The sequence below is a fragment of the Balaenoptera physalus genome (assembly GCF_965194825.1).
Source record: "Balaenoptera physalus genome assembly, chromosome: 18".
NCBI lineage: Eukaryota > Metazoa > Chordata > Mammalia > Artiodactyla > Balaenopteridae > Balaenoptera > Balaenoptera physalus.
In genome coordinates, this window is record NC_138899.1 from 57,952,819 (window position 1) to 57,967,904 (window position 15,086).

General features: G+C 40.2%; 1 protein-coding gene, 1 long non-coding RNA gene and 1 pseudogene across 5 annotated transcripts in view; 2 read left to right on the top strand and 1 right to left on the bottom strand.

Moving 5' to 3' along the window:
- Positions 1–15,086, top strand: part of LOC309647783 — a 159,051-nt gene that overhangs the window by 3,823 nt on the left and 140,142 nt on the right. The gene's annotated exons all lie outside the window — the stretch shown is intronic.
- Positions 11–3,064, bottom strand: LOC309647769 (dihydrofolate reductase pseudogene; annotated as a pseudogene). The gene has a single exon. The product of its transcript is annotated as a dihydrofolate reductase pseudogene (transcript).
- Positions 5,519–15,086, top strand: part of DNAJC15 (DnaJ heat shock protein family (Hsp40) member C15) — a 69,753-nt gene continuing 60,185 nt past the window's right edge. For 2 of the 3 annotated variants that reach the window (XM_082435451.1, XM_082435450.1), the window contains exon 1: positions 5,520–5,676. In XM_082435451.1, coding sequence (XP_082291577.1) covers positions 5,572–5,676 — 105 coding nt within the window. In that variant the 5' untranslated portion in view covers positions 5,520–5,571. Of the gene's footprint in view, positions 5,677–15,086 lie in introns of all 3 variants that reach the window. The other variant, XM_082435449.1, reaches the window with a different exon arrangement.

Consider the following 15,086-nt stretch of genomic DNA (forward strand, 5'->3'; position numbering starts at 1 on the left):
GCCCTCTGATTCTTCGCCGTATTTCTTCTTCAAGTCTTCAGAACGGCTTTTAGGTTTCTCTTGAATCAGCGTTAAGCTGAGTGGGACTCGACGCTGATGCTGATGTTGCATCCACACACTGAGAATTTTCTCCATCTCCTCCATCACTTTTTTTTCCCCCCCGCACATGAACATTTATTAAACATTTTGAGTATTACACACAATTTGCTTCTTTTACTTAGCAATTTTTGGCATTTTTCTGTCAGTACTTCATTCTTTTTAACTGCGGCAGATGTTACATTTTCTAGACATATTGGTTAGTTATTTCCTATTAATCGACATTCGGGCTGTTTCCAAGTTTGAAAAAAAAAGTTGCAACAAATACTCTTGGGTCCATTTCTTTGTTCAGGATTAATTTCTAGAAGTAGAAGTTCTGTGTCCAGACCCAGAATATTTTGAATTTTAATTCATATTGCTAACTTATACTCTAAAAAGCTTGCACCAATTTATAAGGCAGAAAATGCTTTTTTTTTTTTTTGGATACTTAATCTAAATCTTTGCTAACGTGATGGGTAAAACATGTTTTAATTTTCATTTTTTAATTTTGTGAAGTTTAGTTTCTAACTTACTAATTTTGGTTTCTAGCAATATTCATTCTCAATTTATTACCTCTGAATTTTTAGTTTTAGCCATTATGCTTGATACTAGATTATTCTTTTTTGTAATGAGCAGCCGATTCTTTTTCTATCATTGTAACGTCCCATGCAATCTCACTGAAGATCAGAAACAAAGTTTTTTAAGGTCTCAGACCTTCTCCTTTAACCACCGAAATGGTCGTCTTGTACCTGCCTCTTTACTATCCCTGTGGAATATCCTGGAGTTTTTTTTCCCCCCCCTTTATTTATTTATTTATTTATTTATTTATTTACATCTTTATTGGAGTATAATTGCTTTACAATGGTGTGTTAGTTTCTACTTTATAACAAAGTGAATCAGCTATACATATACATATAGCCCCATGTCTCCTCCCTCTTGTGTCTCCCTCACACCCTGTCTATCCCACCCCTCTAGGTGGTCACAAAGCACTGAGCTGATCTCCCTGTGCTATGCAGTTGCTTCCCACTAGCTATCTATTTTACATTTGGTAGTGTATATAACTCCATGCCACTCTCTCAGTTCATCCCAGCTTACCCTTCCCCCTCCCTGTGTCCTCAAGTCCCTTCTCTACGTTTGCATCTCTATTCCTGTCCTGCCCCTAGGTTCCTCAGAACCTTTTTTTTTTTTTTTTTAGATTCCATATATATGTGTTAGTATACAGTATTTGTTTTTCTCTTTCTGACTTACTTCACTCTGTATGACAGTCTCTAGGTCCATCCACCTCACTACAAATATCTCAATTTTGTTTCCTTTTATAGCTGAGTAATATTCCATTGTATATATGTGCCACATCTTCTTTATCCATTCATCTGTCGATGGACACTTAGATTGCTTCCATGTCCTGGCTATTGTAAATAGAGCTACAGTGAACATTGTGGTACATGACTCTTTTTGAATTATGGTTTTCTCAGGGTATGTGCCCAGTAGTGGGATTGCTGGGTCGTATGGTAGTTCTATTTTTAGTTTTTTAAGGAACCTCCATACTGTTCTCCATAGTGGCTGTATCAATTTACATTCCCACCAACAGTGCAGGAGGGTTCCCTTTTCTCCACACCTCTCCAGCATTTATTGTTTGTAGAGTTTTTGATGATGGCCATTCTGACTGGTGTGAGGTAATACCTCATTGTAGTTTGATTTGCATTTCTCTAATGATTAGTGATGTTGAGCATCCTTTCATGTGTTTGTTGGCAATCTGTATATCTTCTTTGGAGAAATGTCTATTTAGGTCTTCTGCCCATTTTTGGATTGGGTTGTTTGTTTTTTTGATATTGAGCTGCATGAGCTGCTATATCCTGGAGTTTTCAACTTATTGACTCCTGGTCTGAGTGAACAGAATTTTTTTCAGAAGTGTGATATAAAGTAATTCAAAGTCCCTCTTTTGATCTAATTTTAATAATTGAATGCTAGCTCTTCTGTTTATAATCCAGTTCTGACCTTTGGACCCACCTGCCTAGCTCCTAGCTCTAGGGGCTCTGGTTGTTTCAACTCATGCTACCAGGGGACCCTCCCACTTTGGGCTGTCTTGGTAGATATTCTGCCCTAGGCAGGTGCTGGTCACCTATTCTTGACTCCTGATGGGTATTCAGGCAGTTTACAGCAAGAAATGTTTCACAAATGGTATCTGGTACAGTCTAGTTAAGATTAATGGGGAATAAAAGTACTTTGCTTAGAAATAATTATCCATGGATCTAAAATCAACAAAAGCCTCTACAACAGAAAATACATAATTTTTTTTGGGGGGGGGGAGGCTTGAAATAGATCAGAAAACACTTTCACATTAATCGTTCTTTTCATGTACTTCAAATTTGTACTTAATGCCTTTCTCCTCCTGGACATCAGAAAGAACACCTGGATATTCTGGGATAAGTTTATATTTTTCCAAATTAATTTCTGGAAAAAATGTGTCACTTTCAAATTCTTGCATGATCCTTGTCACAGATAGTCTAAGATGGCCTGGTTTGTTCGTGGCTTCCTTATAAACGGAACTGCCTGCCACTATCCAAACCATGTCCACTCTATTTGTTAATTCTCGTTGCTCAATAAGTTTTAAGGCATCATCCAGACTTTTGGCAAGAAAAGGAGCTCCCTGTGGAGGTTCCTTGAGTTCTCTAATGAGAACTATATTAATTTTGTCCCTTAAAGGTCGATTCTTCTCTGGAATGAATGGAGAACCAGGTTTTCCTCCCCATAATCACTAAATTCTGTTTACCTTCTGCTGAAGAGGTTGTGGTCATTCTTTGGAAATACCTGTATTCATTCCTGAGCAGGGGCCAGGGCAGGTCCCTGTTCTTGCCGATGCCCATGTTCTGCCCATGTACACAGCGACCATGCGGTTTAGTGGACGAACCATGACAGCGGCAGAAAACACTTCCGAGCCAGCATGTCACACTGACGCGGGGATTACCGCCCGCTTGGCGCGAAATTCCTCCATCACTTTTCCACGCTTCTTCTATATTATTGTTGACATCATCGGCATGGCAGACTTCACACATTCCATGATCTTGTTCTTGTTCTTTAGAATCGTGCCGGTGGTTGAACGATTCATGTTATAAGAATGAACGACGTCTATCATCTTTTCGCCTCACTCCACTCTCTCAATTATTTTCACTTTTTTAAAAAAAATAATTAATTAATTAATTTATTTTTATGGCTGTGTTGGGTCTTCGTTTCTGTGCAAGGGCTTTACTCTAGTTGCGGCAAGCAGGGGCCACTCTTCATCGCGGTGCGCGGGCCTCTCACTATTGCGGCCTCTTTTGTTGCGGAGCACAGGCTCCAGACGCGCAGGCTTAGTAATTGTGGCCCACGGGCCCAGCTGCTCCGCGGCACGTGGGATTTTCCCAGACCAGGGCTCGAACCCGTGTCCCCTGCATTGGCAGGCAGATTCTCAGCCACTGCGCCACCAGGGAAGGCCCTATTTTCACTTTTGTTTCCATTGTTATCCCTTTGTACTTCTTAGCAGTACCAGCTACAACATCGCTGTTTTTACGTTTGCTTCTGGACATCCTGGGCTTGAAATAAAGGTACTGTACTACTGTACTCTATACAGTACTGTACAGTAAAGTACATAAAAGCACAACCACTTGTAGAGTATGCACACATGTGACAGTGTATTCCAGACACGTGAACTAACTTATGTGATTGGACATGCGAACGCACGTTCACATTTTGAAAGTTCACAACTTGAAGGTTTGTATGTAGGGGACTTACTGTATCTTATTTATTTACTTGGCATTGTAGACTCAATGCCGAGTAGAGTGTCTGATACCTAACAGATGCTTAACACATATTTATCGAATATATGAATGGATGAATGAATGAATGACCTGTGGGTTCCAATCCAATTTATTTACTTAGTTCACCAACGTCCTCGATACTTGTGGATCAGTCTAATGAAAATTAATTTCTGTAATAAGGCCATTTTTCTGAAGAGTCTTGGCATGTTTTTTTTTTAACGCAGTTCTACATGCCACCTTTTTCATTTCTGTGTGTTTGTTTCCAGCTAAAATTTCCAGTCTTCCTTCTCTTTCATGTAAAAAAGTCTTACCCATTCTTTACTGACCACCTCAATGGCTCAGTCTCCACCCACCCTCCTCTGATACCCCTGGTTAAAAATGGCCGTTCCCTCCCAGAAACACCAATCAAATTGTGGTGGTAACTCTCTTCTTAAGTGTATTGTACAAATGACTTCCATATTCTTTTTTTTCCTTTTTTCATTTTATGCTTACAATTTCCCTGAGTCAGAATGTTGGACAAATGTTACTCCCCTTCCACAGGTAAGGAGAGATTTGAAGCAGTTAATCGGTATATTCCGGAACACAAGCCTAAAAAATGAAGGAACATACACCAGAACTCAGATCTCTTCTATCCTCCTAGTCCCTTCCTCTTTATACTGCTGTATGATGCATAGAGTCTTATGCTCTGGAATACATTATAATCACTTCGTATTAGTTTTATCTTCTCTACTGGATTGTAAATTCCTCCAGGCCCTAACTTCTTGGGCTTGCTAATAATATTAACTAAATCAATAAATTAGTAGATCTTCAAAACTTTTAAATCAGGAATTAAAAAAAAAAAAGAAAAGATTTGTAAGCTGCTTTTGCAATGGGTATAAAAGTCAGAAGAGCTGCCAAGTTGGTACAGGGGTTGGAAAGCACTACACTGGCTTCATTTGTTGGTTAATTTTTGCTCCAAAAGGCTTTACTTAAAAATTAATAATAATAAATCAAAAAGTAAACAAAAAAGAAAAAAACGAATAACGAAGTGGTCTTTCTATATCCAAGTCAGCACAAAACCGTTTGTGGGGTGGAAGGTTTAGAAGTTTCTTCTTTGCAATTTCACCTTACATATAGCCAACCATATGGCGGGAAGGGGTGGAGTAAGCAGATTGCCACTTCTATTGCCCTCATGGATGGGAGAACCTTGGTATTATGAAGTATGATCAGTGGTTGGGCGGGGTGTGTGTGGGAGGGCAGGTTTAGAAAGGTCTGGTGTGGGTCTCAGGGAACGTCAGGGAACTTCGGCACCGCACTTAGACTCTCTGGGTCTCTCCTGGTCCGGCATCTGATGAGACCAACATCAGATCTAACATCAGACTGTAGGGCTTAAACCCAGGCTCTCAGGTCGGGATAGGGGAAGGAAGAAAGGCCCCATCCCGCTTTGCCCCACGAGTCCCAACGTTGGCTTTAGGCCTGCAAATCTGAAACAACGAAAAAAATCCTCCACATCCTAGGGGCCCCAGCTAGGATCTGACCTTTGGCTTGAGGGGACAAGTTGGTCTGAGCCTGGGTGAGAACGAGATCCCCTGGGGCCCCGCCCTCCACTAGCGCAGCGGGAGAGGCAGAGGTAAAACCCGCGAACGGGCCCGCCCTAAGTAGTTTGTCCCTGCGGCCGCCTCGTAGGCAGCGGGGCGTTCCGAGTGCCCGGCGCCGCATTGCCATGGCTGCCCGTGGCGGCGTAGCCACCGCCGGCGAGGGCCTGCGCTACGCTGAGGACTCGCCGCCCCCGACCAAGCGGTCGGACACCGACATTGACCGGAGACTGGTGAGTCTGCCGGCTCTCCTGCCGTTCTCCCGCTCCAAGCTGCCCGAGCCTACCCGCTAGCGCTCCCCAAACTCCGCCCCGCCCCGTCCCTGCCTCACCTCTCTGCACCCACTTACCCCCGAACCGGGGTCGTCCCGGTGTTCATCCACTGCCTTTGTCCCACCCCCTCATTTATTCAGAGTTGTTGCTCCTCGGTGTCCGGCGTTGACGAGTAGGCGTGTTCGGAGAATCTCTGGTCCCTCAAGGAGCTTTCATTCTTGTCGGGAAGACAGAGCAGAGAACAGGCAATTGCAGATGCAGTGTGATAAGTGCTGTAGGATGGGTGTTCCCATCATGTAGGAGGAGACCCCAGTCCAGTCTTTCGGGTCCAGGGGGTGAGGCCAGGGGAGGCTTCTAGGAGAAAGCGCTGTAACCATTGTTGTAAAACTAAGATCTGAAGGATGAGTAGCGGCAGACTCGGTGAAGAGGAAAAAACGTTTCAGGCGCCAGTAGTATCATCTACAGAGTTGTAGGCCAGGTAAACAGGGCCCAGTCAGACGTAGTAAGGGGTCTCTTCAGGCTGAAATGTAGAGCTGGGAAAAGAAACTGTCCAGTGGAAACATAATGCGAGCCGCATACGTGTTTTTAGATTTTCAATAGCCATATTTAAGAAGTGAAAAAAATAGGTGGATTTAATTTTAACAATGCATTTTTATTTAATCCAGTATGTCCACAGTGATATTTTGACGTGAAATCAATATAAACATTATTTTTTAAAAAAATATATTTATTTATTTATTTTTGGCTGCGTTGGGTCTTTGTTGCTGCTCACAGGCTTTCTCTAGTTGCCGCTGGCGGGGGCTACGATTCGTTGCGGTGCGCGGGCTTCTCGTTGCAGAGCACGGGCTCTAGGCGCGTGGGCTTCAGTAGTTGTGGCACGCGGGCTCAGTAGTTGTGGCTCACCGGCTTAGTTGCTCCTCGGCATGTGGGATCTTCCCCAACCAGGGCTCGAACCCGTGTCCCCTGCATTGGCAGGCGGATTCTTAACCACTGAACCACCAGGGAAGTCCCAATATAAACATTATTAATGAGATGTTTTCCTTTTTTTTTTTTTTTTTTGTACTAAGTCTTTGAAATCCAGTGTGTATTTTACACTAACAGGACATCTCAGTTCGGACTAGACACATTTCACATACTCAGTTGCCACATGTAGTTAGTGGGCCACCTTACTGATCTGTGCTGTTCCCAAATGGGGGCCAGAACATAGGAAGCTTCTGGTAAATCACGTGAACAGCTTGGGGTATCCTGAGGTACCATTTTGATGAGTTTTAAGCAGAGGAGTGACCTGTTGGGCAGTTGTAAAGTTCTCTCAGGCTACGTGTGAGAAGAATGGATTAGTTGGAGAAAGTCTGTTTTATCCCTTTTCCACACCACCTTCCGTGTTGATCCAGCCAACAGTGATATGTCGTGCCCTTAGATGCACAGCACTTTTTGTCCATATTGTTCGTTGACTAGTCATACACAGTCTTGTGACATCTTTTATGTTGACCTGTCATTTTCCAGCGTTTTTTTGTTTCCTAAGAGCAGAGACTGGGTGTTTACTTCAAGTAAGCACTCAATTGGTAAGCGCTCAGTTATTGTTACTTAACTGATAAATTTCTGGAACAGAGTCAGTGGGCTGGAAAGGTTTCAGAAAGCAATATGCTTTTGTTCAACAGACATTTCTTGAGCACTGCTGGATACCAGCCAGGTGTCATCCTTGGAAGAAGTAAATGAACAAAACAGATAAAAAGTTTGAAGTAGCAAACTCTTTGAGTTCCTGCTATGTCTGATTCATTCCATACCACAGCCCTGTGAGGAAGGTCCTTGTCAGTTGTCACTTGAACGAGGAGACGGAGACTCAGAAAGTGGTAATTCATCCAGGATCATTCTCCTAATAAGTGGTGGGCCTAGGGTTCTAAATCCTAACACTCTTTCCACTGTGACTTGCTGACTCCTGAGAAATAAGGCTTTCTTTCTTTTTTTTTTATTATTTAACTTTTTTTTTTAATTGAAGTGTAGTTGATTTACAATGTTATGTTGGTTTCAGGTGCACAGCAGAGTGATTCGGATATATATATATATTCAGGTTCTTTTCCCTTATAGGTTATTACAAAATATTTCAAAATATTGAGGATAGTTCCCAGAAATAAGGCTTTCTGAATAGAGTGTTCAGTCTGTGATGTGCACTGGATAAGATATTAGGTTAGGCAGAACTCACCTCTCTGTGGAGAGTTGTAAAAATCTCAGTACTGGACTGATTTGCAAGGCAATTGGAGCCCTGTGGTATTTTGAAGGTAGAAATAATATTGGTGATTTTTTTACATCTGCAGGTACTTTTCTTTGGAAAAGGGAGTGTATAGAATCCAAGCTATCAGTTAGGAGACATCTTTAGTAGTCTGGGCACGTGAAGGCTAAAGTGTAGGCCAGTGATTCTAAACCTGTCCAGCCCAGAGCCCCCTTTTTATAACAAATATTAAAGTTTCCTGTAATATCCTAAAGATTTACAGGCAATAAAAAATACCCCTAAGCATAATTTTAAAAAATCAGTGTACTGCTCTAATTGAAGCATAAAGGTAAAATAAGTATTTTATTAGAAAATAACGTGTCTACTATTTAAATATGTAAGTACTCAGGCATGATTACATTAGAAGACACAGTGAAGAACTGATCAGTTGCTGGCACATTGCACCAGTGCAAAGGAATCATTGTGAGTGTGGTGGCTATAAATGCAGGCTGATTTCAGATGTATTACATTGGCAGTTCAAATACCATAAGGGCCATTGTCATCGACAAACGAATTTTTCCCAAGTTGTAAACAATTTTTGGTAAAATTTTGAATGAAACAAAGTGGAATCTTACCTCAATTTACATGATAGCTGCAATTCTGGAAAATTCAGTCTTCACTAAAATGGTGCAAAAATGATATATTTTATATGTAGTAAAGTCCTAGACTAAGATGATCATACACAGGCTTTTCACCTACTCAGTGTCCAGTAGAGTCTTTTAAAATCTTGAGCGATGCAGGCAGTTGTTTGTTGTCCAGTGTTTTCTCATATATTTTAGGACTTCTAGGATCCATAGTCCTCATCCACTAAATACCCTCCTTCCTCTCCAACTTATCGTGACAACCAAAAAATGTCCTTGCAAATTTTCAAAAGGTCCCTAAGGGTCTGTTCTGCTTCTGTAGGGAATCACTGGTCCAGGCAGTGACCAATGATGAGGTGGAACATAAGAGAGTTGATAATAATAACTTTGGGGAAACTTAGAAGTACCGAAAATGATGGGAAGTTGACAAAGTGTAGGATAACAAAGTACAAATGGGGAGACGCAAGAGGGAAGAGATATGGGAACATATGTATATGTATAACTGACTCACTTTGTTATAAAGCAGAAACTAACACACCATTGTAAAGCAATTATACTCCAATAAAGATGTTTAAAAAAAAAGAACAAATGACCTAAGTATGGGATGTATTTGCTAGTCTTATTGAAAATAGTAGAAAATAAAATATTAGTCAAGGAATTGAAAAAGACATTTTTCATACCATTTTTTAAAAAGATGCAATTTATTTTAAAGTTTTTGAAATATATATCTGCAGTTGTAGATGTGAAATAACTGTCTCATGTAAGCTTTCCTTTAGGGATTAAGAATTCAGGTTCATTAGCCTGTTTGGGAGAGTAAAAGATAAAAATGTAGGAGGAAATACCTGCATAGTACTTTGAATAAAATACTATCTTACAATTAATTGTTTAATAATCACAAGTCATGATCAGACTTTGCTTTAGCAAAGCTGCTTCTCATGGAAAAGTAGAAAAGAAACTTTAAAGTTAAGAGGAGAATATTAACAATTTTTAAAGCAGTTTGAACAAAACTCAGTTTGTATGACTTGGTAGCCTTTCAGTTTTCAGTACTTTCCTGAAGAGTGTAACTCCTAGTATTATTAAGATGATGTAACATAAAAGAAAATGAGCCACATATATGTTTCAGTGTAAGCAAACCTGATACATGAAAATCAAAACCTATCAAACATGTAAATTATCAAGTGCTTATTCATTACCAAAAAAAGAGACCACTTTTATTTTTCAATTGCAATTTGAATTTAAAATATTTACCTTGAAGCTTCCCTTTGAAGAAATCACATGGATTATGTATTGTATATCCATATTTTTAACCTTGCCCTATTTTTTCCTCACTGTTCCTTTCACTGTAAAACACTGTTCCTATCATTGTTATCATAAGAGGAGGCTAAAATGTAAGCTCCCTGAACAGGGACTTTGCTGTCTGTGTATTTCCAACATTTATAAAGGTGCCTGTTATGTGGTAAGCACTTTAAAAAGAAATTGTTGAATGAGTAAATGTTATTCTGGAATGGGAAGGAATGAGAAGAATGGAGTTAATAAGAATTTTCAGTTGTCTACCAGTGAGTCCTACAAATAAAAATACAAAATTCAGCTTATCTAAAGTGTAGCTCATTATATCCCCTCCCTATGCATGGTGATTCTCGCCTATCCACTACCTTGAATAATGCCATCATCACTCCACTTTCTCCCTTCTCACTGTTATTCTGTTGGTCTTAAGCATCTCTCCTCTGACCTATTGTATTGATAATAGCCTTTAAAAACAGGTCTCTTTGCTTCTGGTCCTTCACCCTTTTTACACTTCACTCAGCCATCAGTTATTTTTCTATACTACACACCTAATTATGGTACTATAATTTTTTAAATTAATTTACCAAGTTCCTTTTCATAAATTTACCGAGGTCCAAACTTCCCATGGTAATCATATAAATTGTATAAATATACCATTGTGATATACAGGACTGTTCATGAACTAACCCCTAAATGACTTACTTACGCAGCCTCATTCTCCATCTCCTTCACTGTACTGTGCCCTGTGCTATGACTTTACTTACTGTAGTTTTCTCCTCTGTCTGAAATTTGTTGCCTGGCAAACTGCTGTTCTTTTTTTTTTTTTTTTTTTTAAATATATTTATTTTTATTTTTGGCTGCATTGGGTCTCTGTTGCTGCGTGCGGGCTTTTCTTTTAGCTGTGGCGAGCGGGGGCTACCCCCTCCTTGCGGTGCGCAGGCCTCCCATTGGGTGGCCTCTCTCGCTGCAGAGCAAGAGCTCTAGGTGTGCGGGCCTCAGAACTTGTGGCACTCAGGCTCAGCAGTTGTGGCTCGCGGGCTCCAGAGTGCAAGCTCAGCAGCTGTGGCTCACGGGCCTAGCTGCTCTGCGGCATGCGGGATCCTCCCGGACCAGAGCTCGAACCCATGTCCCCTGCACTGGCAGGCAGTGATTCCTAACCACTGCGCCACCAGGGAAGCCCCTGCTGTTCATTTTTTAAGACTTAGGTTACTGATGTGAAGCCTTACCTGCCTCGAGTTCCCTTTCCCTAGTAGAATAAAGTTGTTTTATCCTAAGTACTTCCTTAGAAAGTCATATACAGTTTTTTATTAAATTATTTCTTATAATATATCAAAATTATTTATATATGTATAAGCACCTAGGTTGTGAAGTCTTAAGGGCAAGAACTTACATGCTCGCTTCTGTGATTGGCATTGCAGTTGATACATGGTAGTTACTTAATTGTTTATTAAATGAACAGCTATTAACTTTTATTACTACTGAGTGGCTTAATAAATAAACATGGATGTTTGGTTCAGCATATTGATGCATGTATTCTTTTTCTGTTGGATTTCTCCTTTGTGTTAGTTTCTAAGGGAGAAGAGTCTGTGTCTGTCTTGCTCACTACTCTGCCCAGAATTTAGCACAAAGCCTGTCATAGATGCTAAATAAGTATTTGTATATTTATAGATAAATGCTAAACAAATGTTTGTTGAGTGAGTGACTAGTCTCCATATTTCTCCATCACAACTACCATTTTGATGCAGAATTTATTATTTTTTAAAAATTTTCCTCTGGTACAACTATTGTCTATCTTGAAACTTAAATGTTGCAGTCTCAAGATAGAAGTTTTAGCATTTTATAACACTTTCAGGCAGTTCATATTTATCTAGAAGGTTATTTACTGCTTTTGCTGTTTTGGAAGAATATAATGCCTTATGGAATTTGTAAACAATTTTGATGGTTTTTTTTCCCCCCAGCAGTAGCAGCTATGATGGAGTGGGCTGTTTTCCCAGTTCTCAGAAATTCTTTGATTCAAGATGGTGGAACATTTAAAGTAATGTGTGTTTGTGTGTGTGTGTTTTTCTGGTGGATATTTGAAACTAGGTGATAGTAACAGATACCTGACTTGGCCCACTTGTTGATTTGCTGGCATTATTTAAATAGTGCTTCTTCTCCTTTTTTGAAACATGTCTTTTAAACTAAAATTAGATATTCTTTACAGGCAAGGCGCAAGGTTTAAGGATCGTTGTTCTCTCAGTTCTCAACATGGTACCAACCTTGGTTACTGCTCTATAAATCCACTGAATAATTAAATTAACAAAGGAATGAAACAATGAGATGGAAGAAAAACAGGATTAGAGGACATGTTTTACAGTATGATGAACTGCCGGCCTTAAGGAATAAAAAAGACTAAGATAAATGATATTCTCTCTCTGATTTTTTTTTTAAAGTATTTATTATTTTATTTATTTTATGGCTGTGTTGGGTCTTCGTTTCTGTGCGAGGGCTTTCCCTACCTGTGGCAAGCGGGGGCCACTCTTCATCGCGGTGCGTGGGCCTCTCACTATCGCGGCCTCTCTTGCCGTGGAGCACAGGCTCCAGACGCGCAGGCTCAGTAGTTGTGGCTCACGGGCCCAGCTGCTCCGGGGCACGTGGGATCCTCCCAGACCAGGGCTCGAACCCGTGTCCCCTGCATTGGCAGGCAGACTCCCAACCACCGCGCCACGAGGGAAGCCCTGATTTTTTTTTAATGGTAAAGAGAGGCATAAAATATAAGCATGTATTAAATATTAGGTGTAGTCAGAGTACACATGATACTCTGACTTCTTCTGACGTGCTTTTCCAAATTTTGGTAACTTTATTGCTTGATGCCTCTGATAACACAGGCAGTCTCCAGCTCTGTTTTTAAAGTTTGTTGATTCAATTCAGTATAATAGATTTTTTTTTTTTAACACCAAATACATAGAAGCTATATACTAGGTGTGTGTGGGGAGGAGATGAGTGAGCCAGGATTGCCACCCTCAAGGACAGAGGGCAGCAAACTTCTTTTGTAAAGGGCTGAATAGTATTTTAGGTTTGCAGACCTTATGGCTTCTGTCACACTACCAAACTCTGCTGTTGTAAAGCAGAAGCAGCCATAGACATACCGCCTAGCTGCAATGATGTTAAAGTTTCACTCACCAAGAACTTTATTACTGTATAGCACTTACAGTATTTCTAAATGTGTTACGTGGTTTTGGTAAAGATTTTTTTTTTAACTAATTAATTTATTTTTATTTTTGGTTGCGTTGGGTCTTTGTTGCTGCGTGTGGGCTTTCTCTAGTTACAGCGAGCAGGGGCTACTCTTCATTGCAGTGCGCGGGCTTCGCATTGCGGTGGCTTCTCTTGTTGCAGAGCACGGGCTCTATGTTTGTGGGCTTCAGTAGTTGTGGTGCGCAGACTCAGTAGTTGTGGCTTGCGGGCTCTAGAGCGCAGGCTCAGTAGTTGTGGTGCACAGGCTTAGTTGCTCGCTGGAGGTAAAGAATTTTAAGTAGAAGTTTTAGTAAGTGCCATGAATTGATACCTAATTTGTATATTTCCATTTGGGGTAACCCATTTCATTCTTTCCTTCCATGCTAGAAAGCTTGTGATATACTACTATTCAGAAACAGTTTAGAATCGTTGACTCTTTTACTCTCAGTTTTGTGTCAATGGATCTCTTCCTAGAACTAAGTTTATTGTCTGTATTTGATCAATATGGTAAGGTTTTTTAACTGTGAGATTTTGTAGGGGATTGTTTCAGGTGCTTGTAGTATAAAATCACTTTTGGCCAGTACAAAAGCTGTGACCATGTGGGATCTTCTCATGATTTTTGTTTTTTACTAACCTTTATTTTTTTTCTGAGTTTGTTTGTCTTCAAACAGTGCTTCCCAATCGTTTAAACTTTCTATAAGGTAACAAGTTTCATACCTGTCTCTTACCCCCATAATATTAGTAATATTTTAAATTTTTAATCATTGAATGTATAAAAATAAGGTAAAAATTAATGATATGCATGAATGTATTGAGTTTATGATATGCAAACAAATAGTTAGGGAGGAAATGAACTAACATTTAGTGAATGCTCTTTACCAGGCACTGTATTATATTCTCCTGCTTCTCATAATAACCCATGAAGTTAGATGTTACTTTTCACCATTTTACATATAAGAAAACTGAGGATCAAAGAGGTTAATTAACTTTCTCAAGGTCATATAGCTAGTAAGTGGCAGGACTAGGATGTGAAACCAATTTTGACTCTAAAAGTCCTTGACTTTTTTACTGTACCATATTATTTCTCCATCATTTAGATATCAGAAATTGATGAAATTCAACTCCAAGAAATGATACACAGTCTTGGTTTTTGTGGTAATTTTCAGAAGCTTCAAGATATGTTTTAAAATTCTGTTTTTTTAAAATAAATTTATTTATTTTATTTATTTATTTTTGGCTGCATTGGGTCTTTGTTGCTGCGCTCGGGCTTTCTCTAGTTGCGGCGAGCGGGGGCTCCTCTTCATTGTGGTGCGTGGGCTTCTCATTGCGGTGGCTTCTCTTGTTGCAGAGCACAGGCTCTAGGCGCGTGGGCTTCAGTAGTTGTAGCATGTGGGCTCAGCAGTTGGGGCTCGTCGGCTCTAGAGCGCAGGCCCAGTAGTTGTGGTGCATGGGCTTAGTTGCTCCATGGCATGTGGGATCTTCCCAGACCAGGGCTCTAACCCGTGTCCCCTGCATTGGCAGGCGGATTCTTAACCACCGTGCCACTAGGGAAGCCCTGTTTAAAAATTCTTAAACTTCAAAGCAGAGTTAATTTTATTTCACCTTAACTCAAAAAGGAAGAAAAGAATATTGTGTAATGAAATTAAGCTATAAGCATTGCTATTGTAAGAAATTACAGCCTTAAAGTAAAAGACCCTATTGTAAGGGAGTAAAAATAGCTTTCAGGAAATGGGATGATTTCCCAAGCAAGAAGAATAACTGAATTACAAGGTGTTGCAGGTAAGCCGAAAGAGAGAGTTTAAGGGGTGCTTGCCAGGGACTTCAAAGTCAGTATAGTAAAAGCTTGTAAGAGTACATGATAGGAGATGTGGCACATATATACAATGGAATATTACTCAGCCATAAAAAGAAACGAAATTGAGTTATTTGTAGTGAGGTGGATGGACCTAGAGTCTGTCATACAGAGTGAAGTAAGTCAGAAAGAGAAAAACAAATACCACATGCTAACACATATATATGGAATCTTA